This window comes from Aplidium turbinatum, chromosome 15, assembly GCF_918807975.1.
Source record: "Aplidium turbinatum chromosome 15, kaAplTurb1.1, whole genome shotgun sequence".
Taxonomy (NCBI): Eukaryota; Metazoa; Chordata; class Ascidiacea; order Aplousobranchia; family Polyclinidae; genus Aplidium; species Aplidium turbinatum.
In genome coordinates this window covers 19,053,548-19,077,905 of record NC_137486.1, presented here as the reverse complement: position 1 = coordinate 19,077,905, position 24,358 = coordinate 19,053,548, and the positions used below count along the sequence as shown (strand labels likewise).

Sequence of the window (24,358 nt, the reverse complement as noted above, 5' to 3'; positions counted from 1 at the left end):
ATAAGTGAAAAAACGACAAAAAATAGGAGGGAGAACTGATTTTCTCGAAATTTGCGGTTTGGTCTTAAACTTTTGGCCACAACTGTACATCCCCGGGTAGAAGTTCTTTTATTTGCATCAACAGCACATGTGGAAAAAACAATACAAGATTACAATGTGAACTAGGTTGTTTTAATGTTTGCTGACGATGATGGGAGTGGCAGAAGGACCGAACTGGTCATCAAGTCTGCCACACCCGTGTGGTGTCATAGCTTATTTGACATGGAACGGTGTCGGACTTGAACGCAAATATATATTGTATACATTACAAAATAAAAAACAATAGCAAAAAAACAGATAGCTGTTAACTTTTATGTATGTTAGGCTTACGTACCGTACGTACCGTTACAATGTCCATTCTCTTTTTCGAATCTTTGGTAGCATCTTTGACTTCTCCAGGTATTTGCCTGTTACTGATTGGCTAATAAAGCTCTTTTTCAGTGATTTTTGGGTTTATTCCAAATGAATTTTTTTAAGAATAAACAAAACTCTCAAAGAAACGTCATCAGTACTTTTAACCCTGGAACAATTAAATAATGTATGTTAACACCAACAAATAAAGACAATCTTATACAAAAAAATGACAAGAAATCAACATCACTGGGAAGAAATAGGTAAATGACATATTTTGATCATGTTAGTCTGAATTTTTTGTAATTTATCCGCTGGCAACGCTGTTGCTAATAATGCTGAATACTTTTAAAATTTAGCTAGGATATTTTTATCATTTTGTGCCAAAATAAGTGGCTTTTCACAAACATTTGTAGAATTTGTTGGCATTGGTGAAATCATGGGAAAATGCTTGAGTTGATCAATTGAAATATAGCCTAAGCTAGCTTAATTATGATGAAAATTACTAGGCTTTATACCAACGCACGGTTGCAAATAATTTAGTCTGAGTTAGCTGCCTGGTTTCATATTCCATGAAGAGCAAACTTTAACATGTATTTTTTACTATTTAGCCTGTATCCAAAATTGCATCTACGTTATATGAATCAAATTATTTGGTGGTGATATGAATAGATTAGAAAATTATTGTACTTATAGATTTTAGTTTTTTTGCAGTGTTTTTCAAACGTTAGGCCTAACGAGTAAATTGTACTGAGTAAATGCCATTTGATGTCCATAAAAATTTCAAAACATACCGTATTTTACGGACCATAAGGCGCACTTTAAATCCTTTTTTTTTCTCATAAATTGACCGTGCGCCTTATGGTCCGGTGCGCCTAATGTATGGATCAAGTGCGGTAGTGCTGCATTGCCTACACTCAAAACCAGTACCGATACTACTATTATATATGGTCCGGTGCGCCTTATGTATGAACAAAAAACTGATCAAAGCAATTTATTAACAGTGCGCCTTATAGTGGGGTGCGCCTTATGGTCCGTAAAATACGGTATTTGAAAAAACAACATGATTATGCATGCAATGATCTCGCAGCTCAAATATAATAGCAATTTTTCTCTCAACTTAAATTGATGTTCAGTACTAGTTGTTAGAGTGTTAGGCTACCGGTAGTTTGACTTAACGATCCCTAATTTGAGTGCATGTTTTTTCAAAAGTTTTGCTTGAAGTATATTTTTATTGTCCCATCAATATTATGGAATAAAAATATTCGTAACTATTTCTTCCAAAGTTTTTATTATTCATAGATCATTAAATTTTTTATGGTTATCAATTAGAATTAAGGCATAGTGTTGCACACAGCAGAATTAACATGGACTCTTTGTTTCTTGCATTGAGTTGCTACAGACGAAGGAAATATGAAGATTGTGTGAATCACTGCTCTGAGTTGCTGGAAAAGAATCCATATGATCAGGTAACTTGCTCATCGGTTTAAGCTCTGTCTTTCCAATTATTGGTTGCACTTATATATAGTTACCGTAACATTTTTACATACCACTTGTAGTTTTTGAGTTGATACTGTCAAGTTATGTGTTTAATTGAAAATATTTTTGTTTTGGATTTGAATACCGCTATATCTTAACACTAGCATATAAATACTTTTGTATCATATTAGGTATATAATATACATAATGTCTTATTTGTAGTTAGGCTATTGGTAACGGCGAAACTCAATTTTTATAAATCTAATCTTAAATTGTATTTCTATCATAAGCCTGCTATGAAAGTTTTCTGAAGCACACCATATATATTCATTGCTTTATTAATTTAGATGAGGAGTCTACTCTTCTGTTTAAGCATAAACCTATCTGTTTTCCAGCAACATATTTTCAAACGTCTTTAGTACTATCACTTACTATTTAGGCTGCCTGGGCTTTAAAGACACGTGCATTAACTCAACAAGTTTACATTGACGAAGTTGAAGCAGAGGAACAAGGAATTGTTGAAATGATAATGGATGATAATGCTCTGGCACAAGTATCACGTATGTTTGTTACTAATCTTCTGAAAGTTTATGTTTAGTTTGGAAGTACTTGCATTGTGTTAAACATTAGGCCTACACCAAAGCCATGTACCATTGTACCTGTTAGCTTGAATATCGTCTGTTTTGCATTTCGTCGTTGTATGCTGACTTATACGCCTGGTGATTAAAGATTTAGTGGACAGGAAGGCAAGGAAGCCTATCTTTGTGTCCTACCTTCAGACATGTCCTTAAGGGACAAGGACACAGCCACATACCGGTACTCTTGGGTGGTGTCAAAATCGCGTCATTTTGGTGCTTAACAAGGGCCCTCACCACTTGGCTATGCAGACAAGATTAAATTTGGTGCAATACACCTATACATCTGTTCCACATTACTATTACATACACACAGCATTTTGCGATTGTCTTGCATTATGATTCCAAAAACTTTACTGCAGTGTAACTGTCAGTTTGAAGCCCATCAAACAAATAATCTTTAACTTTTGCAGGCCCTGGAACCAGTTTGAAGACCCCCAACATGTCTGGGGGTCCAAGTCCAGCTGTCCGACCTGTGTCTCAAGCTGGCCGTCCACTTAGTGGGTTTGTCAGACCAGGTTTGTTGCAAGGTTTAATTTCTTACATATACAGTATATACGGTACATTGTATTTTTTCGGCAGGCATAGGTGCCTTTTAGCATCTTTTGTTTAGCACCAGAGTGGCCTGCTATTTTAACATCTTCAGTTTACAATATGGTAGAGTTCTACGGGTTTATCATTCATTACAATGAAGAACGATACAATACTTTATTATATATTTTTATTTGAATGGTTGCAGGCATAGGCGTCGATTTTTTCTTAGAAGAGAGGAATTCTGGGTGGGCGAGAGTTTTCAAACAGATTTCATTGAATGTGTTTGTTCGCAAATTTGCAATAGTTAATCTTTCTCACAAAGACTGCGTTTAGCGTCGCTGCAGCAATTAAGATATAATAGGTTTGATGTTTGCTTTCTTGCGCCTTGCGATCTTATGAGAGCTGCTAAACTAAACACACTTCTTTTATGTTTTCCTGTGCGACCTAAAAAGCGCGTGACTTGTGACCTGTTATCTTTAAAGTGGCGTCTTCGGATTTGCCGCAAAATGTTCGGACAGGTGACTACAGTAACAAGTACCATCAAGGTTAAGACACATCCACTGGAATTCGGAAAAAAGCTTCCTTTGCAAGTTAGCGCTGATCCTCTGGCCAATGTCTAGTGCGAGTTCCCCGCGAACCAGTACGAATCGTTTCCAACACACGACCTTCCCGAGCCGCTTTTGACGTTAGCAAGCTGATCCGGCAGCATGCTAACGTCAAATGAAGCAGGAAGAGATCCATGGCTCATGCTGTCTTCTACAACTACCGGTGCATTGCCTGAGACATTGACTTCACCAAAGTGCTGTCCATCCTTGAAGCATTGCTTTCTTCATCAATGTCATCTCTACGTTCATTTGTGCTGGACGTGGTTTCTTCAGCGTTATCATCTCGACGCATTTTGGAAACTGGTTTTAAGAATGCGTGAATAGATGTTTGACTTTGCTTCATGTTTAACTTTTCAATAATGAAATGACAATTGACAACATCGCGCAGTGCCCCAATTTATACCCAGCAACAAGTTTGTGAGGAAAGATTTGTAAAAAGCGATTGTTTCAGTACGTCTTTAGTTTGTATCGGTTATTTTATTGTCATGTTCATTCTGATGTCATATTCATATTCCCTTACGCTGACCCCAGCTTGTGGCAGTTGCCGTAGCAACAACAATGCCGTGAAAACCGCCTTTTTTCAACGCAGCGTTGTTGTAAAATTGCTTTGTTCTGTCGGATACTTAGCGAGAGACATAGCGTAAAACAAGAAGTTGCGCTGCAGTTGGTTGGATAATTCAGCTTTTAACAAAAACGGAAATAATTGTAACAAACACTTCATAAGTGTCATGAAAACAGGGTGGGCGAAACATATTTTGCCCACCCTCGTTTTACGGCAGGGTGGGCGCCGCCCACCCGGCCCACCCTATTTCGACGCCTATGGTTGCAGGCACACAATCCGGTCGCCCAAACACGATGGAGCAAGCGTTAAAGACCCCACGCACATCACACACTGCTCGTCCCATCACCTCTGCCAGTGGAAGGTTTGTTCGTCTTGGAACGGTAAGTAAACGTTGTTGGGTGGTGTTTCTTTTGTCTCGGTGTTTTAATCGTAAGCGATTAATATTCATTCCATTCATTCCATGCTATCCTGCAGAAAACTGCAGGATAGCATCGAAAATAATTTTTCTCCTGTGCTGGATCCTTTTCCAAGTTTGTAATTTCTGCTGAATGTTTCACTTGTAATTGTTTCGAGTCTGTTTTTATAGGTATAATAAGTCTTCATTGCCTTGCCTTGAAAGTGACCTGAGAGGTAAAAACTTGGCATAGATAGGTTTGATAACGCAGCGTATTGAACGGCCCACCTTCAAGATTACGTGTTTTGAAACTGCTTGTGATTGCCCAAGTGTCCATGCGTAATGAGCTACAGAAAAGGGAAAAGTTTTGCTAAATCAGACTTCAGATTGAGAATTTTAATCATGTTGATAATTTATATGTTGTAAAGACTATTTATTAATATTGCAACAAAACCATTGTTTCATGTTTTACCTTGTAGTTAGAGGCCGAGTTTAATCTGCCCGGTTAGCTCAGTGGTTACGTGCTTGACTCAAGATCACGTGGCGCCGGTTTGTCCCGCGGTTGTCCGTTTGAGCAACGCATTCTAAGGACTGCTCTCCATTCAGCGGCACCTAGTGGATGGAATAATTCACCGGCAACAACAACATTTTAGCAATCGGAAAATTTCACTCTGTCAATCTCCGTAGCCGGCCCTGCATCAAAAGCCTCTACATTCTACAATTAGCCTATGCGGAACTGCCAAGAATAACCTATCAAGGCTTTGTCAGTCCGAGGATAACCAAACCAAATTAAAATCTTGGGTGTTAGAGGTGTGATATGAAAAGGCAACTCTGAGTTTTTTAAAAGGTGCGTTTTATGTATAGCCTAAATCCTCCTGATATGGTCTCAAAGTGACTGTAAATTGCACGTTTGTGTAATGTGTACAAGTCGTGCAATTTCTGCAGTAAAGTTATCGACCACTGACCAACTCACCAATAAATTTTTGGACCGCCTTTTAAATTACGCTTCTGAGTACAAGCTTTAAAGTTTGTCAAAAACGTCATGCACTGATCTCAAAACGCTAAAGTTACAATAAAGGCTGTGAGATCAAGGAGGTATAAAACTGTATATGCAGAAACAAAATGCTACTGCAGTAGAAACTGCCTAACTCGACGCCTGAAGGAAATCGAAGAAAGGCTGTTAGTTAGGCAGAACGTCAAGCGTCACGTGAATTTTGGACTCAAATAAGGCAAACCCTGTGTATTTTTGCTTATTAGTACAAGTAGAAGCTATCCATCTGAGCAAGATAGAACGAGTTTGGGAAGTTAATAAGTTGCTGCTGTTCCATAAAAAGAACAGGCATCGCAGAACATCGCGTCTGGAAAGCAGATAATGATTGCGTGAATTTTCATTAATAAGCCGATTATCTCTTGTTACTGAAGATAACAGCTTTTTGGATACGAACGACGCCAGGCATGGGATAAGTGTGAGAAGCGAGACTGTTTTATCGCAAAAAGATCGATCAATGGCCAAAATCTTTTTTTTTTTACAAAGAAGCAAATTGAAACTTGCAATTGTACACACAGCTTGGAAGTCGCTAATCTATTCACAGCTTGACGTTCAGTTGATCCGGACCACGCTGAAGGTGTCAAATTAGAGGGAACGTCGAGATAGCTGGTGTCGGATTAGCCGGGTTGGCTATGTGCGAAACCAATGGCGTTTTGCCGAGACCAGGGAAAAAGCGTCGAGTTAGGCGGAATGTCGAGTTAGCCGCTATTGACTTAGGCGATTTCTACTGTACGTTGTTTACTTCAGACATACAAAACTTAGTTACATCAATGGTTTTAACACTTTATTTACTCGAAAAATGATGTTACCAAGTTTCATCTTTCCATTATTATGCAATGTGAGATCTGCACCAAAGCTCTATTATTCACTTTTTGCAGGCATCTATGCTTTCACATCCGGATGGACCATTTATCAATCTATCAAGACTTAACTATGGAAAATACGCTGGTAAACCCAGTCTTGCTAAGGTATCCCTATCTTATATAATGCTTGTAAAAGATTGGGCTTGATACATGACCTTAGCTATTAGTCACCAAACGGGTTGTTTGTGTTTTAATAGCAATAAATTAGCCCCAAAAGCTCACGCGAAGAAGCAATAAATTTAATTTTTATTTGTTGAAGCAGATAAAGTTACTGATTTAATTTTTTTTTTTTGTTTTGTAAATTCTGTGATCTTTAAAACGAGCTACTTCGGCGTCTGGTTCTATGCTTGCAGGATTGTCACTTGAAACGCATCAAATTGTTGAGCTTGTTCAATTTTCTATCTAGATTTGTCAGTTATCCATAAGATAAATCAATCAAGTGATTTTTATATTAGCGAACCTTTTATGACAAAATGTTATTTACTTGCAGGTTCTGTTCGAATATATTTTACATCACGAGAATGACGTCAGAAATGTGAGTTGTTACGTCACTGTTAGTTTCCATCTGTCATGATGGGCTGCTTCACCTAAATACTTTACCTCAAACAGGCCTTAGAACTGGCAGCTCTGGCAAGCGAGCACTCAAAGTTCACAGACAGTTGGTGGAAGGTGCAGCTTGGAAAATGCTACCACAGATTGGGTATGTTCAGAGATGCAGAGCAACAGTATAACTCCGCACTCAAGCAGCAAATCCACATAGACACTGTCCTGCTACTTGGAAAGGTGCGTATGAACTTTTAAGTCCATTCTCCCGACCAAACGGCTGTCACACGCGACATGTGAAAAGTGGCAAACTTGTACACTGTCTATCGCATCCTCCTTCAGTTCGACCTTGCCAATTTCTGTTTAACATATTTTTTTTTTTTGAGACGCCCACGTTTTCTTTTTCTATTCCCTTTCAAATAAAGTGCAATTTTGAAACAGTTTTCACCCTCCTTGCTCCATGTCTAAACCATCTTACTCAAATTTACAGTACTTGCAAATTGGTCCATGATCTCCGTCATCTCTATAGTCTACATCAGTGTGTACTTCTCATTTTAGCCTCACACGTTGCTTTCTGTATTCATCTTTTTTTTTCTGAGGGCAACCAGTTTATTATTTCTTGATACCCACCGTGCAGTTTTATCTTTTCAAAAAAAATTGGCTTACATCATTTTCCCACATAATTACGACAGATGTTTCAACCTCAATATCATAAAAGTTACTTTTCTGAATTAGGTGTACCAGCGGCTTGACCAACCCTTGCAAGCCATTGCGGTGTACAAGAGAGGACTCGAACAATTCCCAGAAGATCCTTCCCTCAATATTGCCACAGCAAGGATATATGACGGTGAATAACAATACTTTTTATTTAGAAGGTAGATTAGTTTCGGTGCAGCCAAATGTCCACCCCCAATTCATTCCTTAAATGCTGAGTGCCAAGCAGGACAGGGATTCAGTTCCTTTTTAATATGGTGTTTGGTCTGATCCGACAGGGTATCGTACCCATGGCTACCGACTCACAAGCAGCCACTCTCACCACCAAGCCAACCAGCTAGTGATATCATCTTTTTGAAACAGTGGCTTTTGTTTAAGACAACAATTTTCAACGTAACCTGATAGTTAGTTTGCGGAACACTTCCACGTAACTTTAAACGTCCACGTACCGTTCATGACGTACATTGACGCATTATATTAACTCTGATGCACAACGTACCTGGCGTATACGTCAAAGTATTCCGTACCTGTCTCCAATTTTAGTATAATTCGTGAAGTTCTTCAAACAAAACAAATATGTAATAACGTTGAATGTATATTTCCTAATTAAGCTTCACATCATTTCGCGAATGAGTTTACACACAACGCTAGGGAAAAAATGCTGCTACTTAAGAAGCGCAAAAGCTCTGTTATATTATGCACGTGACATAGTTGCTTGCTAGCAATTCGCTGAGCCACAGTAAAACTATTATAATATATATACAGTAGAACTCGGTTAATCCGGATTCGATTTGACCGGCGATTCCATCCGGATTAGGCGAAGATCCGGATTAACCGAATCCGGATTAACCGAGTTCTACTGCAGATAAGCTTGTCAAGGCTTAGGTTTGGTGTAAACAGTTTTTTCACTTTCAGTGCTACAACGGTTTTCTGTGGTGTGAACAGACCTGTCAAGCGAATCTTTAGAAACGAAACAGATCATTAGGCCTATGATGATATTTGTAGCTTGATTAACATTATGACGGTACAATATTGACGTCACTGACTGTTTGCAGGTATGAGCATGACCGACGATGCCACCAAGTGGTACAAGGACGTATTGATATACGATGGAGTAAACACCGAAGCCATCGCCTCTATAGCTGCCAACTATTTTTACACGGACCAGCCCGAAATCGCCATCAGGTTATATAGGTTCGTGCACAGGGACTTTCCCGTCCACCAATGGGTTTGGATACAAAACCCTTGAAACAAATAAAAAATAACTTATATTTGATGTAGCTTACCTTTGGTAGTGTTTAGTTACAAAGTGTTGTCTTATAAAGGCGGCACTTCTCTAAGTCAGTGGCCCTCAACCTGGAGTCTGTGTACCCCATGAGAGTTCGTAATTGGAAAATACTGGTCTAAATCATCATCATAATCCATCGTCGGTTTGTTCCCCACTAGTGGGGGTGGCCGATTGTTATTATGCTTTATTTTATCCAATATTTTGTTTGACGTTAGACGAATTATTATTGCTTCTAAAATTTATCAAACAGTCAATGTTTTATTTGCCGGAAACAGTGCATGTTTGGAACAGCACATCATTTCCTTCAGGAGTAGAGACAGTCTAGTTGAGCCGCGCAGTCCTGTTTCTACAAGACTGTGCACGACTAAACGAGATATTAAGCTTATGTTTTGCTTGCTTAGACCAGGGGTCCCCAACTACCAGGTCGCGACAACACTCATTCAAAAAAGTGTTTGGAAGTATGTCCTTGGCCATAGAATAAATTGATTACAATGAAAGCAAATGCACTAAATACGTGAGAATCTCACCTATACCCTGCTGTGCATCAAAGCATCAACTGATCCAGGGAGGGGTCACTTGGTCACATGCTACCCAAAAAAATACGTAAATTTTCTACATTTTTGAGAAATTTTCTTGCTCGCGTCTTCTCATGTTGTCTATCTCTCAGGTGGCATTGCGAACGCATGGTTTTACAAAATGGATTTAAGGAATTTGATACAGTATAGTAGCCTGCCGGTAAAGTTTTAAGAGCCCCTTAAAATCCAAGATCGGTACTAGCCTATGTGCTGTAGCCTACAAACAACTTAAAGTGTGTTTTAACCGCTATAAAAATTAGATCTATGAAAGTAACCTAAAACGTAAAAGTATCCTAAACGTCAAACTCCGTTTTTGTTAGTGCCGGTCCACGTGGCCATTTTCATTTTAAAACCGGTCCGTGATAGATAAATAGTTGGAGACCGCTGGCTTAGACCGCCTGCCACTATCAACCAAACTGTTGAGTTGTTACAGCTGGGACAGAAAAATAAGACAAGACTCGACGACTGTGGTTGGTTATGCATTCAATTTTGAACAGTAGATTCCCATTTTGCCCCAGGCTTCAGTGAAAATGTCAGAACGGTCACTTTATCAATCACAGACGGTTGATCCAGATGGGCGTGTACAATGTCGAGTTGTTCAACAACATCGGACTGAGCTGCTTCTACGCGCAGCAATATGATATGACGTTGAAGTGTTTTGAACGCGCTTTGTCGATAGCAACCGATGAGCAAATGGCTGACGTTTGGTTCAACATATCACATCTTGCACTGGTAAGTTAGTGACGGGATGTATCTTAGTTTCTTTACTTCAGAGGTGTATGAAATTCTAATTTAAAAATAAGCCACCATGGTTTTAGCCGTTTGTGAAATTTAATTTCTTGATTGATACCTGTATTACAAGGGGTCCAAGATGTAGATACGGTACTAAACTCATCATGTTCAGCAGTGTTTAGATTGTTTTTCATCTTTGTTTGGTTTTGAATCTTCATCCTCGGATTGACAAAGCCTTGATAAGTTATTACTGGTAGTTTCGCATACTTGTAGAGGCTCTTGACGCAGGCCGGTTACCGAGGATGACAGAGTGAAATTTTCCGATTGTTGCCGGGGAATTATTCCATCCGTTAGGTGCCGCTGAATGGAGAGCAGTCCTGAAATGCGTTGTTCAAGCGCACACCCGGAGAGCCGAACCGGCGCCGGGCGCGTAACCACTGAGCTAATGTGGCAATCTTCAGTGCTATTGAAATTAAGTAGGCTGTGATATTAATAATTGTGGTTGGTTTACGCAGGGTGTGGGTGACAATACAATGGCATACCAGTGCTTGCGGTTGGCCGTGGCAGCTGACAACGGGCACGCTGAAGCTTACAATAACCTGGCTGTGTTGGAGCTTCGGAGGGGAGACATAGAGCGCGCCAAAGCATTATTCCGCTCAGCCGGGGAATTGAACCCACAAGCTTACGAGCCACATTACAATCAAGCAACGCTATGCGAATCTGTGAGTTGATGTTTTATATTTCGCCCAGCCAGAGGGGCCTTTCTGTGACGTTATAATGATGTGATCGATGACAATCTTTTGCTTGATATAATGTGCATTAGCCTACGTTATGTTGCGAGATTCTTTTTCGGTAAGACATTGGGCGAGATCAGTCAGAGGTGTACTATATAACAGAGGGCGACGCCACTGTAATTCAAAATACGTACAATGGGCTATTTCAACGCGAGTCGATATCTATCTGTGGATTACAACAGCCTACTACAGTATAAAATCAGGTGTTTTAAAAACGGCACTGACTTTAGTTTTACAATGCAAAGCTGCAACGAAAGCCCACTGCACAGACGTCATATAAAAGGCATCCAACACTGTGTTGTAAATTTCAGTTGGGCGATCTGCAGACAAGCTATTCAAGCGTGTTGAAGTCTGTGGAAGCTTTCAACGACCACGTCGACTCCAAGGTTTTATTGAAAAACCTTCGGCAACATTTTTCCAGTTTATAAACCTGCACTTTTGCTAATAAAGTTTATTTTGTTATCTAACATGCTTCGTTCGTGATCTGAAGAGGTTTAAGATTGTTCAAATGCGGAATGGCCCGTTTCGGTTAGTCCGATTCGGTGAGTCCGATCCCTCAACGGGGGATTTTTTCATTTTTTTTTTTTAATTATCAGGTGCCGTAGCCTAATTATCATTGCCGTTTTAGGGTTAGAGGTTAGGAACTCACCGAATAGTAGCAGACCCGTTCAAATGTGAAGTGACGCCATTTTGTTGCTTTTTCTTTACCTTCACTGAGTAGAATACTGAAAAGTTTGGGTGTTCGTCTGGACAATAATTATCGTTTCTATCACTAGTTGCAACGTTCATCTGATGAAATTAAAAGTACTTCAATTCCATCAGATGAACGTTGCAACTAGTGCTAGAAACGGTTCCCTAAGTAGGTTAAGATGACGCGATTTAACGGTGCACACGTACTATTGCGTCCCTGTCAACCCATACGGGGGTTGGGAAGCGAACAAAAATATGGCGTAAGTTGATACTTAAGTATCCATCTCTGCTACCCTGCTAAAATGACGCTCTTTTGTAATAAAACATCAACGTTAAATTGAATATAGAAACAAACACTTTTGACATCATATCGATAATCTTCACACACGTATGTGGCTACACATCAAATCACAGAATTTTCAACAGAATATCGTGGAACTATAATGCAATCAAACTTTAAAATATACAGTAAAAGGGCACATTAGCGTTTATTAAACAAACAAACAAGCTTTTGTGTGGTAACTCGCAAAACACCCCGAAGGAGGTGGAACAACCACAGTTTTAGTTTGTGGTCTCAATAGAAAAGGCTAAGAAAATTGCATCGAATTTTTTGTTAACATCACCACACAAGTGATTGTAATGTATCAAATGAAGCTGTTCCTATATATCACACTCTCAAGGAGTTGTTAGATTTACATAAAATAGCATCATATTATATCTGAATAACCTATGTTGCTAAATATATTTGCACCGCATACTAGCCTATTATTCGAAACAGACAAAATAAAAAGGTTTCTCTCTCTATAAATTAGAAACTATTTTGCTAATCAGTAACATGAATCTCACATTTGTTATAAAACCTACTGACACTTCGTTGAATAAAAACTGAGTCGCAATAGACATGACTTAGCAAACAATAAGGTACTGCTGAATACCAGCACCTGATAAATAGGCGATAACATGATAACTGTGAGCATCGGTGTCAAAATAAAGCTCAACAGAACTTTTGGTCAGGTTTCATTATATGTAGTAACAAAGTATTTCGCAGCTCGCAATCCTTCATGCAAATGTTCGTTTGTTCACCACAACGAATCTTCTTTTTGGTTTGACGAAGAATATGATCAGGTTACGTAAAGCTTCACTGCACGTCAGTTTATGTTGTCTGTGGCTGCATGATAATCAACAACAAAATGTTACCACGTTTATTTAAAAAAGCTGCATACAGGTAATAAAAGCATACAGGTTTCGGTTTAGATATAAGATTTCACCATCTATCACGACTTGAGTTACGTTGAAACAAGTCAATCAACTGAGCTATCGGGGCGGACAGCTAAAAAATTGCGTCAGCCCAACGAATCAAACGCTTATGCTAGCTCTTAAGTAATACCTCACCTCGCGTAATAAACGGTCTGACCCAACATGATGTTTTTGAACTGGACAAACATGAGGGTGGATTCCCATACGAAAGCCAAGCCGCACAGAAGACACAGGTCAAAGAGCCACGGCTCGTAATGAAACATCAAGGAAAATGTCGACTCTAGTATGCTGTTAGGGTAGAAAGTGTTGGTGTAGATGTACGCTTCCATCACGAAGTATACCTGTATGATAGAAAAACAATTTTGATGATCTCTAATTTCAGCATTATTAACTGACACAGTCGGGTTGATATTATACACTGCATCATTAATTGACACAGTCGGGTTGATATTGCACACTGCGTTATGGTATATATAAACGGTTGATGTTTCAATTGAAGACCAGGTGACATACCACGTGACAACTTAAAAATCGTATGAGAAAACACGTCGACAACCTACCTGCATCGCCATCACATTGAGTATGAACAGCACAAAGAGCCTGTGGTTCAATTTCGCCACACAGTTCGTTATGAAGAGACAATGGTGGTCCAAGTCGTCTAGCAAGTGCTCGCACAATCGGCAGTATTTTGTTCGTTCTGGTTGAATGATCTTCCAAAAAAAAAACAATAGTTAAAAAACCTTTATGTTCTATTTCTGAAGCGGCGTAGCACTGATTCAAAAGATCGTGTTAAATTTTCATTTGCAAATTACTGATAGATCAACAAATACCCGTTGAAACATAAACCAAAAAAATCACCTCTGTGTAAGGGCAAAAGTCACTCTCCTTGCACCTCCCCACTGCAATGTCCAACACAGTCATCTGTTTGCCGTTCTCATATCGAGACTTTGTTACGAAGCCCGGATCTCCGTATACTAGGTAGTACATGGAGTAGAGACAGCAGCCCCCTAACGCAGTGATGCTCAGCGCTGTCCATACGCATGGCCACATATGTATGACGATAGTTAAGGAACTGACAGACACCAACAGAACTACTTTAAAAAGCTAAAAATAAGCAAGAAAATTCCACCATGTAATGAATAAGCCATTCAGGTGATCTAGGCCTTGGGTTAAAAGTGTCGACCTTAATAGTTAAGTGTCACTTCATTGATTCAGGGAGCGGCTGACTGGGCAACCAAATTTCCTTTTACTGCGTGCTAGTCAGATTAAATGATTATTCAACACTAAGTGTTTCTCTAAGTTTGTCTATTATGCTATTGTGATGTCATCTATTATGTATTGTTAGAGAATCTGATTTGCAAATAAAGTTAAGTCTCTATCTTGATATGCAGTAACAAACATAAGACTGTTTGGAATCATATACCAATGTAAACAAAGGATATCTTTCACCATCTTGAAATAAGCGGCTATCAAGCAGTGAAATATTCCGCCAGCAAACGCGCCTAGGAATACCGGATTTGGCCACCTAGCTGCATGTTGGATCCTATGCGATTGCCTGCAACAAAGGAAGATTGCAGTGCTATTGCTTTTTAATACAATTTTGGTAATGAGGTGACTTTCTTCAACCATAGACAAATAAAACCAAGCAACCACACGGCATTTAACATCATACATTAGAGCATGGCCACCTAAAGATACGGCCTGATTTGTCACATTTTGCAGAAATTTCCAGGTTTTTCTAACTTTGGGCGAACGTTTAAATAAATTTTTCTAAAAAATAGATTTTTACGCTTTCTTTATTCTTTTTCCCAGATGACACAATAGGTTTTAACATCCTCACATGTTGAAAAACAAAGAAAATTTGATTTCGTAAATTTTAGTCAGACTGTTAATTTTCAATAACAGTCTGATTTTGCGTTTTTCAACTTACTTTTTCTCATTTGCTACTGCTTCCCCAAGGCAACAAAAAAGTTTTTTGTCATTAGGAAACCGTAAAAAGTAAAAACATCTCAAAAAATGTCAGTCAAGCACTAGCAGTAGCTGTAATCAAAATCTGCAAAATGTGACAAATCAGGCCGCATCTCCAGGTGGCCATGATTAGAGTGAACATAAACTATAGACTATAGTTGCTTTTTACTCAGAAATCAATGATATATAATTATTATATTCAATCGTCGCTTAACAATGCAATATCATTGAAGATATAACTCCGAAAATGAGTCGTTCAACAGAAAATAAAATTACTCACCTATACACAAATGCAACCAGCAAAATGAACATGATCACTGCAAAGTATCCAGCATGACTATTGAAGTACGAAGAAACGAGAAATACGCTTGCCGCCCACGCAAAGGGAAAGAAGAGAAGGAAGTACCAAGTAACTAAAAAGCAAAGCAACGTGAAAACAACAAATAAAATCCTTTGCCTTTCAGAGAATTTATCATCTTGTTTTTAGTTTATCAAAAGTGCAGTGTCATTATTCAAAATCCAAACACCATTTTAACCAGGGAGACTTGCTTGAAAACCACTTTACTTGGACAGGTTATATTGAAACCGGACTCTGACAAATACAAAACATAAATTGTTACCAGTAGTTTTAGTACTCCCAGTCTCCCAAGTTTACCACACACCCCCAAAAACTTACATTTTGGACCTTCGGGTGGTAAATTTGGATCCTGTTTGGAATAAAATTCCAGAGCTTCGGCAACTTCATTACGACTACATAAAATACAGGTAAAATGTGATGTTAAATAAGTGTGTTTATAATGCATAGAATTTGACAACACTTCAGATGTAATTACAAAACCTTTAATTTTGATGTTCTGCCGAAGTGAAAGTCGACTTAAACGTTTCTTCCGTATTAAGAAATTAGTTAAAATCGGAGAAAAATACAAAGTCCAAAATAAAGACACGAACATGTTCAACAAACGTCTCGAAAACGTTATTGTGTCGTCTTTAGTGCTACAGAAAGAATACGTTTTCGAAACATTTGTTGAACACTATTTCAAGTCTAAACCTGTTGTTTTTATTTCGATCTTTTTACATCGTAACAGTTGAAATATGTTGCATGCCTCCTTTCAAATTTAATGCAACAAGAAGAACTCGTAAAACGAGTGGCAGTAGCACAAAGTGACTTGTGTACTTTTCTTAATTAGCTCTTCAATTCCATACGACTCCGTGCTGTCTAACCTTGTCACTGAAGCTTCCTTCCTAGCGCCATTCACGGGTGTCATTCCTTCCTCATCTTTGATGTGTAGCAAGCTACAGTTTCCAACGTTGAGCAATTTCCAAACCATGTCTGAAATCCCCATCCGTGCCGCAATGTGCAAAGCCGTAACACCTTTGTTGTCTTGTATCTTTGGATCAGATCTCTGCAAACAATGCCATCATGCTACTAACAAGTCATTAGACAAAAACATGAACACTACACCTAAAAACCGTAAAGATTTTCAATAGTATGCTATCAATCTGTATTTGATAGGTAATCTGTTGTATCGTGCTATGAAACTTAGATAATCTAAACTATAAAACACGTATCTTCAAAGATTACCCCATTTCGCAGAAGATAGTTCACAAGAAAAACATGACGATGTGTGCATGCGATATGTAAAGCAGTTTCACCCAAATCATCTTTTTCATCAAGAGACAGTTCAGTTTGGGTTTGGAGATAATGCATGGCAGGTCTGGAAACAAAAGAAATGAAAGACTAAAGTTGTTGATAGATATGATGGTATTGCTTCGTTGGCATAATGAAAGCACTATGCCTTGCAATTGAAATCATTAGCCTTGGTGCTTTACAAGTCTACGCTATTGACTAATGACTATCCTCTTTCACAATTGAAATAATAGCAACTTGCGTGTTTCACCGATGTTTTAGTCATGTATGAAAGTTTCTGCTTTGTACAGAGCAACTGAATGAACGATTCAACTTAGTGTGCGATACCACATGGCATCATTAGGCCACAACATCTAGCCATGTGCCTTCCAACATGTTGAAAATTGCACATTAGACTTTAAATGGTTATGACTTAAAAGTGTCAATAAGAATGTTGCTATACTTACACATTTCCACCAACAGCCGCGAAATGAACACATCCTCTTCCTTGCTTGTCAACCGATGTAATATCACACCCAGCTTGGATGAGGACATGGATGACCCGGACGTCACCTCGGCGGCATGCATAGTGCAGTGGAGTCTCACCTTGTAAAAATATTCGATTCGGTAAGCATTCAAAATAGACAAGGTACAAAAAACCTCAACTAAACCTGGTAGTACTAACACATTGGGCAATGGAAAATTCTTAAAAAAGTAAACTGAACGATCGTGTGATCTGTTTGGTACGGTATAATAAACAATAAAATTTTGTAGGCCAGTGAGTGGCATACATCAGTTTGTCCTCAACCTTTTTTTACTCTTTTACCTTCAATAGCATTTAAAGATAAAATTTGAACCCTTTATCATTTTATAAAGAAGGCTAGGCCTAGGTAACTAATTCTGCAGAACTGCTCCAAAAGCAAACACTACCCAAATGCAGTCTATTAGAGCAGTCTGCTACCATTCGGAGAAGCCGATTCAGAGAAATCCCAATTCGGAGAAGGCTGTTTCGGAAATTTTTAAAATCTCACAGCTGCATCTGTTTATTCAAAGAAATTTAGCTTGTGAAGTTAATCAAATTAAGTTTCAGCAAAAAAAACAAACTGTAATGGTGTAAGAAGTGCATGCAAAGATCTGATTCCAAATTGCCCATCCAAAATTCTTACGCTTGAATCATTACTGTGGTTAACACATCAGTGGCGAATCTGACAATCGCTTCCTTAATACGGAACACATTAACTTTACTAACCTGTAGGTTAGTAAACTTTTCAGTTAACAAAGTAGCAAACAATTACTTATACGGATCCCCTCAACGTTACTAGCATGATCCACCACTGTGACATCAACGATTATATAGGTTAGGTTAACTTCCTAACCTATAAAATAATTGTCCTTAGATATTGCTATAGCCTGCCCAATGTATAGTTTTGTATACCCGCAAGATATCAGCTAATTTACATCTACCTCAATGAAACAATAACCTACCCAAATGATCCCTACTGTTCCCAAATAATCCCTACAAATATATACTGTACTGTATATCCATTATCCAAAGCACACGCGGTGGTTTATTTAAGCTTCTGGGCCCTTTGGAAAAGTTACGGGCCACAAAATCATTCCGGCCTGGGTCCAAAAAGTGCGAAGCAGGACATTAAGGCGCGAACAAAACGGCGCGAGACAAAAAGGCGCAGAAAAAACGGCGCAGAGACAAAATGGCGCAGAGGCAAAACGGCGCAGACAAAACGGCGCCAAAGTCAACGTAACAATTTTTTTTTCTTTTAAAAATACTTAACTCAAGCGCTATAGTTGATCAATAATAGTTTTGATTCAAACGTGTTGCTCATTTCAAGTTCATTTGGGAAGCACGAAATAACATTATTGTAAAGAGAAACTACCGTGCAATAGTATCTAATTTGTGATAATTAAATGAGTTCAATAACACTCAATGACATTCTTAATTCAAATGCGTTGCTCCTTATATTCGAAGTCAAGTTCAGTCGGGAAGTAAAGACCACGTTTGGTCGGGGAGCAATTTGAAACAGCGTACATTTGTTTGCAATAAGTTCAAAGATTATGTCGCATCATTTTCAAGACAAAAGACGGCGCGATTAATATTCCCGCATCACACTTTGCGTTCTGTCTCTCACACTAACAACCGTGACGGCTTATCAACTGCCAAGAAACTATTTATTCTGTAATTATCCAGCTGGCAAAAGTGCGACCACAGTGCTTAGACGTAAAGATTGTTTGTTTTAAAAAATGCGAAGATCGGAAACAACTGTTTGCTTGTGATGTAGGCAGACTTGGCTACAAGCCGCAAAAAATATATTCTTACACAGCTAACAATTCCATTGTTTTACCAGACGGGTTTTATTTTTACTTTTCGAGCTGGGTACAAATTGCAACGGTTTGCCGATGTTTAGAACGATTCAAAAGCGAAATCAGGAATTGTTTATTTACCACGTTTCTGCAGAAACAGATGCAAAACAAAACGTAGTGCAAAAATATATAGTTACAGACTTTTCGCAGTCTACAGTATACTCACGAGTTACGTCATTTTACATTGATTCAACCATGATGATAATAAATCAAAGCTAAAACAACAATGTTCTATTCTAACAGCACTTATCTTTTGAAACTTAACAACAAACGATGTCCACTTGTGCAATCATTGGAGGCAGTCAATTTTAAGATAAATCAAATTCGTCTAACGTTGATTCCTTCATATACATATGCGAATTCGTTTTCAAAATACATTCCTTATACAGACGAAATCGGTTAATTGAACCACCTATTTGCCAGACGTTTTGATACGATTGATTCGTTTAAAGCAAGGGTCTCAAACACGCGGGCCGCATGCGGCCCTCGAGGACTTTTGGTGCGGCCCGCGATGCACTTTCTTTGAAATAACTAACTATTACATTACGGTACATATTTGTTCTACAGAATTAAATAAAATGCACTCTGAAGCTGCTCAAAAAATCTAAAAATGCCCATCAAACTTCACATGACTTTTTAGCACTGTCACGCCATTTTATTGCGTGCGAGAAACTCGTATTGTTACATCACAATCACATTGCCTATTCACTCATTGTGTTGTCATTGCAACAGTAACCTTGGTATTTGCTGATAAAAAGTTCTTCAAGGGTTAGTTTTTTCCGCTTTTTTTGAAAGTAGATTGCAAGATTTTTGCTTTCCAGGTCCGTCGTTTTGTTTGCGCTCTTTTTTTTTTTGCGTTTCCATTCTTGTGTTCTCACAGTGTTTTTCCATCTCTTTATTTTTACTACTTTTTCTTGCGATCTCAATTTCTTGGAGCGTTCTTACTCTCTTTTTTATTGCATTTTAACTGTGTTATGTTGTTTATTGACTTCTCATTCTCGTTGTATACTGCGGCCCTCGGGTTAATTTACAAGTGTCTTTTCGGCCCTCAAAGCAATTTGAGTTTGAGACCCTTTGGTTTAAACCAATTTACTAAAAAAATGTTATTGTGAATGGGCGTAATTGTTGAGAAGGTGTCTGTGCTGACTAGGCAGCAACGCACAGTACAACTGATACTTCATAGATACAACTGTTTACAATTTTGGTTAAACTTTACAGAGTTTACTAGTTCTGTGTTACATTAACACTATGATGTATGTTCCAGCCAGCAAAACTGGTCCTTTTTACATTGATTTATGGTCAGCAGACATTGAAACAATGTAAAAAATACCATCTTTGCTGACTGGGAGAGCAGGTACGATCAAAGCATTTTTCTGCAAACTGGGGCAATCGGACTTGTTTTCATCTCACCGACCTCTGTGATGTCACAACGCGAACTTTGACTGTTGAAGTTTTTGATTCAAGCGTGCTATTTTTAGCTCCTTACCAGCTGTGTAGTTTTGAGAATGAAAATAGTTGTATGGTAGAAAAACACGGTTCCCACTCATTGTTTGTTTTGAAATCGCCAAGGTTTTTTTTTCAAATCTTTTGCGCTGTCTGGTAAAATAATTAATTTGCAATGTTCCTCAACTGAACGAAACTGCACAAATGAAATTACGCACTGCATTTCACAACAGTAGGCTACTTTTTTTCATCAATTTTAAAAAAATTCTCCAAAGTTTTCTCGTTTAAACTTTTGGACATGCTTTTCAACACTCCCCTCTCAAGCCGAAATAATTTGTCCGTGTCCATTTCTTGGAAGGCCAGTGGCGGACGGATGACATCAAAAGCATTTAAACTTCTTTAAGGAGCAACGCATTTGAATTAAGAATGTCATTGAGTGTTATTGAACTCATTTAATTATCACAAATTAGATATTGTTGCACGGTAGTTTCTCTTTACAATAATGTTATTTCGTGCTTCCCAAATGAACTTGAAGTGAGCAACGCGTTTGAATCAAAACTATTATTGATGCACTCAGTTGTTTCCGAGGTCGCACTTTTGCCAGCTGGATAATTACAGAATAAATAGTTTCTTGGCAGTTGATAAGCCGTCACGGTTGTTAGTGTGAGAGACAGAACGCAAAGTGTGATGCGGGAATATTAATCGCGCCGTATTTTGTCTTGAAAATGATGCGACATAATCTTTGAACTTATTGCAAACAAATGTACGCTGTTTCAAATTGCTCCCCGACCAAATGTGGTTTTTACTTCCCGACTGAACTTGACTTCGAATATAAGGAGCAACGCATTTGAATTAAGAATGTCATTGAACTCATTAAATTATCACAAATTAGATATTATAACACGGTAGTTTCTCTTTACAATAATGTTATTTCGTGCTTCCCAAATGAACTTGAAGTGAGCAACGCGTTTGAATCAAAACTATTATTGATCAACTATAGCGCTTGAGTTAAGTATTTTCAAAAGAAAAAAAGATTGTTACGTTGACTTTGGCGCCGTTTTGTCTGCGCCGTTTTGCCTCTGCGCCATTTTGTCTCTGCGCCGTTTTTTCTGCGCCTTTTTGTCTCGCGCCGTTTTGTTCGCGCCTTAATGTCGTGGACCGCAAAAAGTTGTGACCGAAGCTTATGCTTATGTGACCAAGGTTCCATCCTATCACCACCCTGGTGGTTGTTTTTTTCCCGAATACAGTTTAGTTATTTTTATATTTGACTATTACAACAAAAACACTACTTGCCATGCATGGCAAAGGTTTAAAAAAGGTAGAAGCGACAAAACATGCTTGGGACCAAAATAAGACAATCAGTTTAAATTTTGGCATGATAGCAAAAGTTTTGAAATTTAGAAAACATCTCAATTAGCCTGGCCACAAATCAATATGATGTTGAAGGCCAATCAATCGTAACATTGATTATCACCGCCGATACTTTTTAGGCTAGTGTCAAAAGAATGATAAACAATTCAAGAAACTGAATCATTTCTTCACACAAAATAACAGTTTTGGGATTCATGTCGTCTACCTCCACCTCCACGTGGTGAATCCTGGTAACTGGAAACTTTCCCAGGCTAACGAAGACAACCAGAAAGCGATCATATCAATGACAGTTGATCATTCAAGTTTACAACAAGACATAATGTTAAAAAAATTAAACGATTTGTTTAGAAAAAAAAAGACTTGCGTCTTCACAAAGTATAATATAGCCTATTTAAGTCAAATTTACAACCGATTGAGCACCCTTGCAATAAGATCATCTAGCAATTTAGCTATTATAAGGGCAGAGGGACAAATCAATTTAAAATTGGCAGTGGCTATTTGACCGGCTCCGGTCTTTGAATCTGAAACACTATTTGACCGGTCATGACGTCACTACATAAGCACTTTTTTCTTTTTCAAAGCAAAAGACGAGAACTCAGTCCGTGGTGCGTAGGATTCGTCTTCGGCTGCCAATCTAGAGGGGATGAGTTCGATACTATCCGGAAGCATTCTTTTTTTCATTTTTTTTTATCTAATTTTGACCCAAAGCGCATTTATGTGGTCAATTTTTAATTTGAGTAGCCTACAGTCCAAGTTAAGTAATAGTTCTCAAGTTAGTTATATACAATACTTCTTTTAAAAGAAATGGTAATGGTAAAACCATTTTTTAAAGAAGTATTGTATATAACTAACTTGAGAGAAAAATGTATTGTAGGGTCGTTCGGCAACACACGGTCACTTATGACGATCGGAAAATTACCAAGAGAAATTCTCAAATTCCAGCAAATTAAAAAAACTCTAACATTATTACTCACATTTAAAAAGACATAGAAAATGGGCTGTAGGCTACTCGAATTAAAAATTGACCACAAAAATGCGCTTCGGGTCAAAATTTAGATAAAAAAAAATGAAAAAAAAGAATGCTTCCGGATAGTATCGAACTCATCCCCTCTAGATTGGCAGCCGGACACGTATTGCACGCGCCACGGACTGAGTTGAAGAATACGTGTTGAATTTAGAACTTATACCGGCGCTTCTCGTCTGTTGCTTTGAAAGAGAAAAAGAAAAAAGTGCTTATGTAGTGACGTCATGACCGGTCAAATAGTGTTTCAGATTCAAAGACCGGAGCCGGTCAAATAGCCACTGCCTTTGAAATTTGACTGCAACACCCAAACGAGATACAAAATGCAATTTTAAAAGTGGTTTCAAATATAAATAGTTTCCAATCCAAAACAAAGGAAGAAAATTCTTCACGTTTGTAAATCTACAGCACTTTGCCACTCACCAAAAGCACTTTTAGCATTCAAGTCTGCATGATTATGCATCAACAATTGAAGTATTTCCATTTGACCACGCAAGCAGACTTGATGAAGTGGGGTTAACTCATTCCATCCCTGAAAGAAAACACAAGCAACTTTTCATACAAATACTTTTCAGCAAGAGCCTGAATTTTAGCATTATTAAATCAACTACCGGTATAGAATATCTTTAAGTGGAGCTATCATCAGTGTGGTAGGCTATCTCTATAAGTTAGTATGGTTTATTGCAGGGAGCTGGTGTTCAAGTTTTCGCCCCGTGGTTAAAAATATTACAACGTCATACATTGAAATCTACCAAAAATATGGGGTGAAACTACTTTACCTTTGCTTTACTGTTCATACACTTCACCCTATATGTCTTGGTCAATTCCAATTTTTGAAGTATATTCACGTCATGGCATTTATGACCAAGGTGGAAACCGAAGACTTGTACACCACTTCCCATTGCAGTGATAAATAACCTTAAAAATTGTACTTACACGTTCATGTACACGTTTAGGATCATCAAGAATCAACTGATTGCATACTTTTGCATTGTTTTGATCTATCGCTTGCAGCAATTCACTGCGAACAACAGTAGCAATGGAGTCAGCTGGGTTTGGGGTTTGTCTTGGATAATCTGGCTGTTTTGGATAAGACATTCTTGATTGTGACTAACTATAAAAATAGTTTCTCGTAAAACACAAAAGTTGTTTCACCTTGCACTGTAATCAAGATTCAAACCTAAACTTTGTTTCAAATTTCAATTTCCGTCCTTCTGGAGTTCGGGTCGGGGCCAGGCAACAAAAACAGAGTTGCCAGATTAAAATCTTCTGCAATACCGAATGGAGAGAGAAAGGGAGGGAGACCTTTTATTTTGTCTGCTGCGAAATAGTATACGGTACAAATATAAACCGGTACAAATATATTCAACAACAGACAGGAAGCAACGAAAAACTGTATTAGTCATCGAGTCAGCTGCTTCCCGTGTTTTTAATGTGACAAATGTT

General features: G+C 38.3%; 2 protein-coding genes across 2 annotated transcripts; one reads left to right on the top strand and one right to left on the bottom strand.

The window, feature by feature from the left end:
* The first annotated feature begins 1,697 nt into the window (after window positions 1-1,697).
* On the top strand, window positions 1,698-11,617 carry LOC145784439 (tetratricopeptide repeat protein 8-like). Its single transcript, XM_082596252.1, has 12 exons — window positions 1,698-1,859; window positions 2,309-2,429; window positions 2,918-3,022; window positions 4,473-4,585; window positions 6,526-6,615; window positions 7,001-7,045; window positions 7,120-7,293; window positions 7,789-7,900; window positions 8,823-8,961; window positions 10,191-10,362; window positions 10,878-11,084; window positions 11,468-11,617. Exons 1-12 carry the CDS (start codon window positions 1,758-1,760, stop codon window positions 11,582-11,584), a joined length of 1,497 nt encoding a protein of 498 aa, XP_082452378.1. The 5' UTR covers window positions 1,698-1,757; the 3' UTR covers window positions 11,585-11,617.
* Window positions 11,618-11,992: 375 nt separating this feature from the next.
* On the bottom strand, window positions 11,993-24,130 carry LOC145784582 (uncharacterized). Its single transcript, XM_082596430.1, has 12 exons — window positions 23,849-24,130; window positions 23,336-23,444; window positions 17,166-17,304; window positions 16,654-16,786; window positions 16,293-16,474; window positions 15,748-15,821; window positions 15,352-15,484; window positions 14,546-14,658; window positions 13,962-14,155; window positions 13,664-13,813; window positions 13,239-13,444; window positions 11,993-13,014 (listed from the first exon to the last, which is right to left on the bottom strand). Exons 1-12 carry the CDS (start codon window positions 24,008-24,010, stop codon window positions 12,906-12,908), a joined length of 1,704 nt encoding a protein of 567 aa, XP_082452556.1. The 5' UTR covers window positions 24,011-24,130; the 3' UTR covers window positions 11,993-12,905.
* Between the last annotated feature and the right edge of the window lie 228 nt (window positions 24,131-24,358).

What these genes read in the sequence shown, in the direction of transcription:
- LOC145784439 (XM_082596252.1), top strand. Translation starts at nt 1,758, where the DNA reads ATGGACTCTTTGTTTCTTGCATTGAGTTGCTACAGACGAAGGAAATAT. An exon ending in TGCTCTGGCACAAGTATCAC is followed by an intron (nt 2,430 to 2,917) that starts GTATGTTTGTTA and finishes TAACTTTTGCAG; the next exon opens with GCCCTGGAACCAGTTTGAAG. An exon ending in ATCGCCATCAGGTTATATAG is followed by an intron (nt 8,962 to 10,190) that starts GTTCGTGCACAG and finishes TATCAATCACAG; the next exon opens with ACGGTTGATCCAGATGGGCG.
- LOC145784582 (XM_082596430.1), bottom strand. Translation starts at nt 24,010, where the DNA reads ATGTCTTATCCAAAACAGCCAGATTATCCAAGACAAACCCCAAACCCA. An exon ending in CTAAACGTGTACATGAACGT is followed by an intron (nt 23,445 to 23,848) that starts GTAAGTACAATT and finishes GTTTTCTTTCAG; the next exon opens with GGATGGAATGAGTTAACCCC. An exon ending in GCGGCTGTTGGTGGAAATGT is followed by an intron (nt 16,787 to 17,165) that starts GTAAGTATAGCA and finishes TTTTGTTTCCAG; the next exon opens with ACCTGCCATGCATTATCTCC.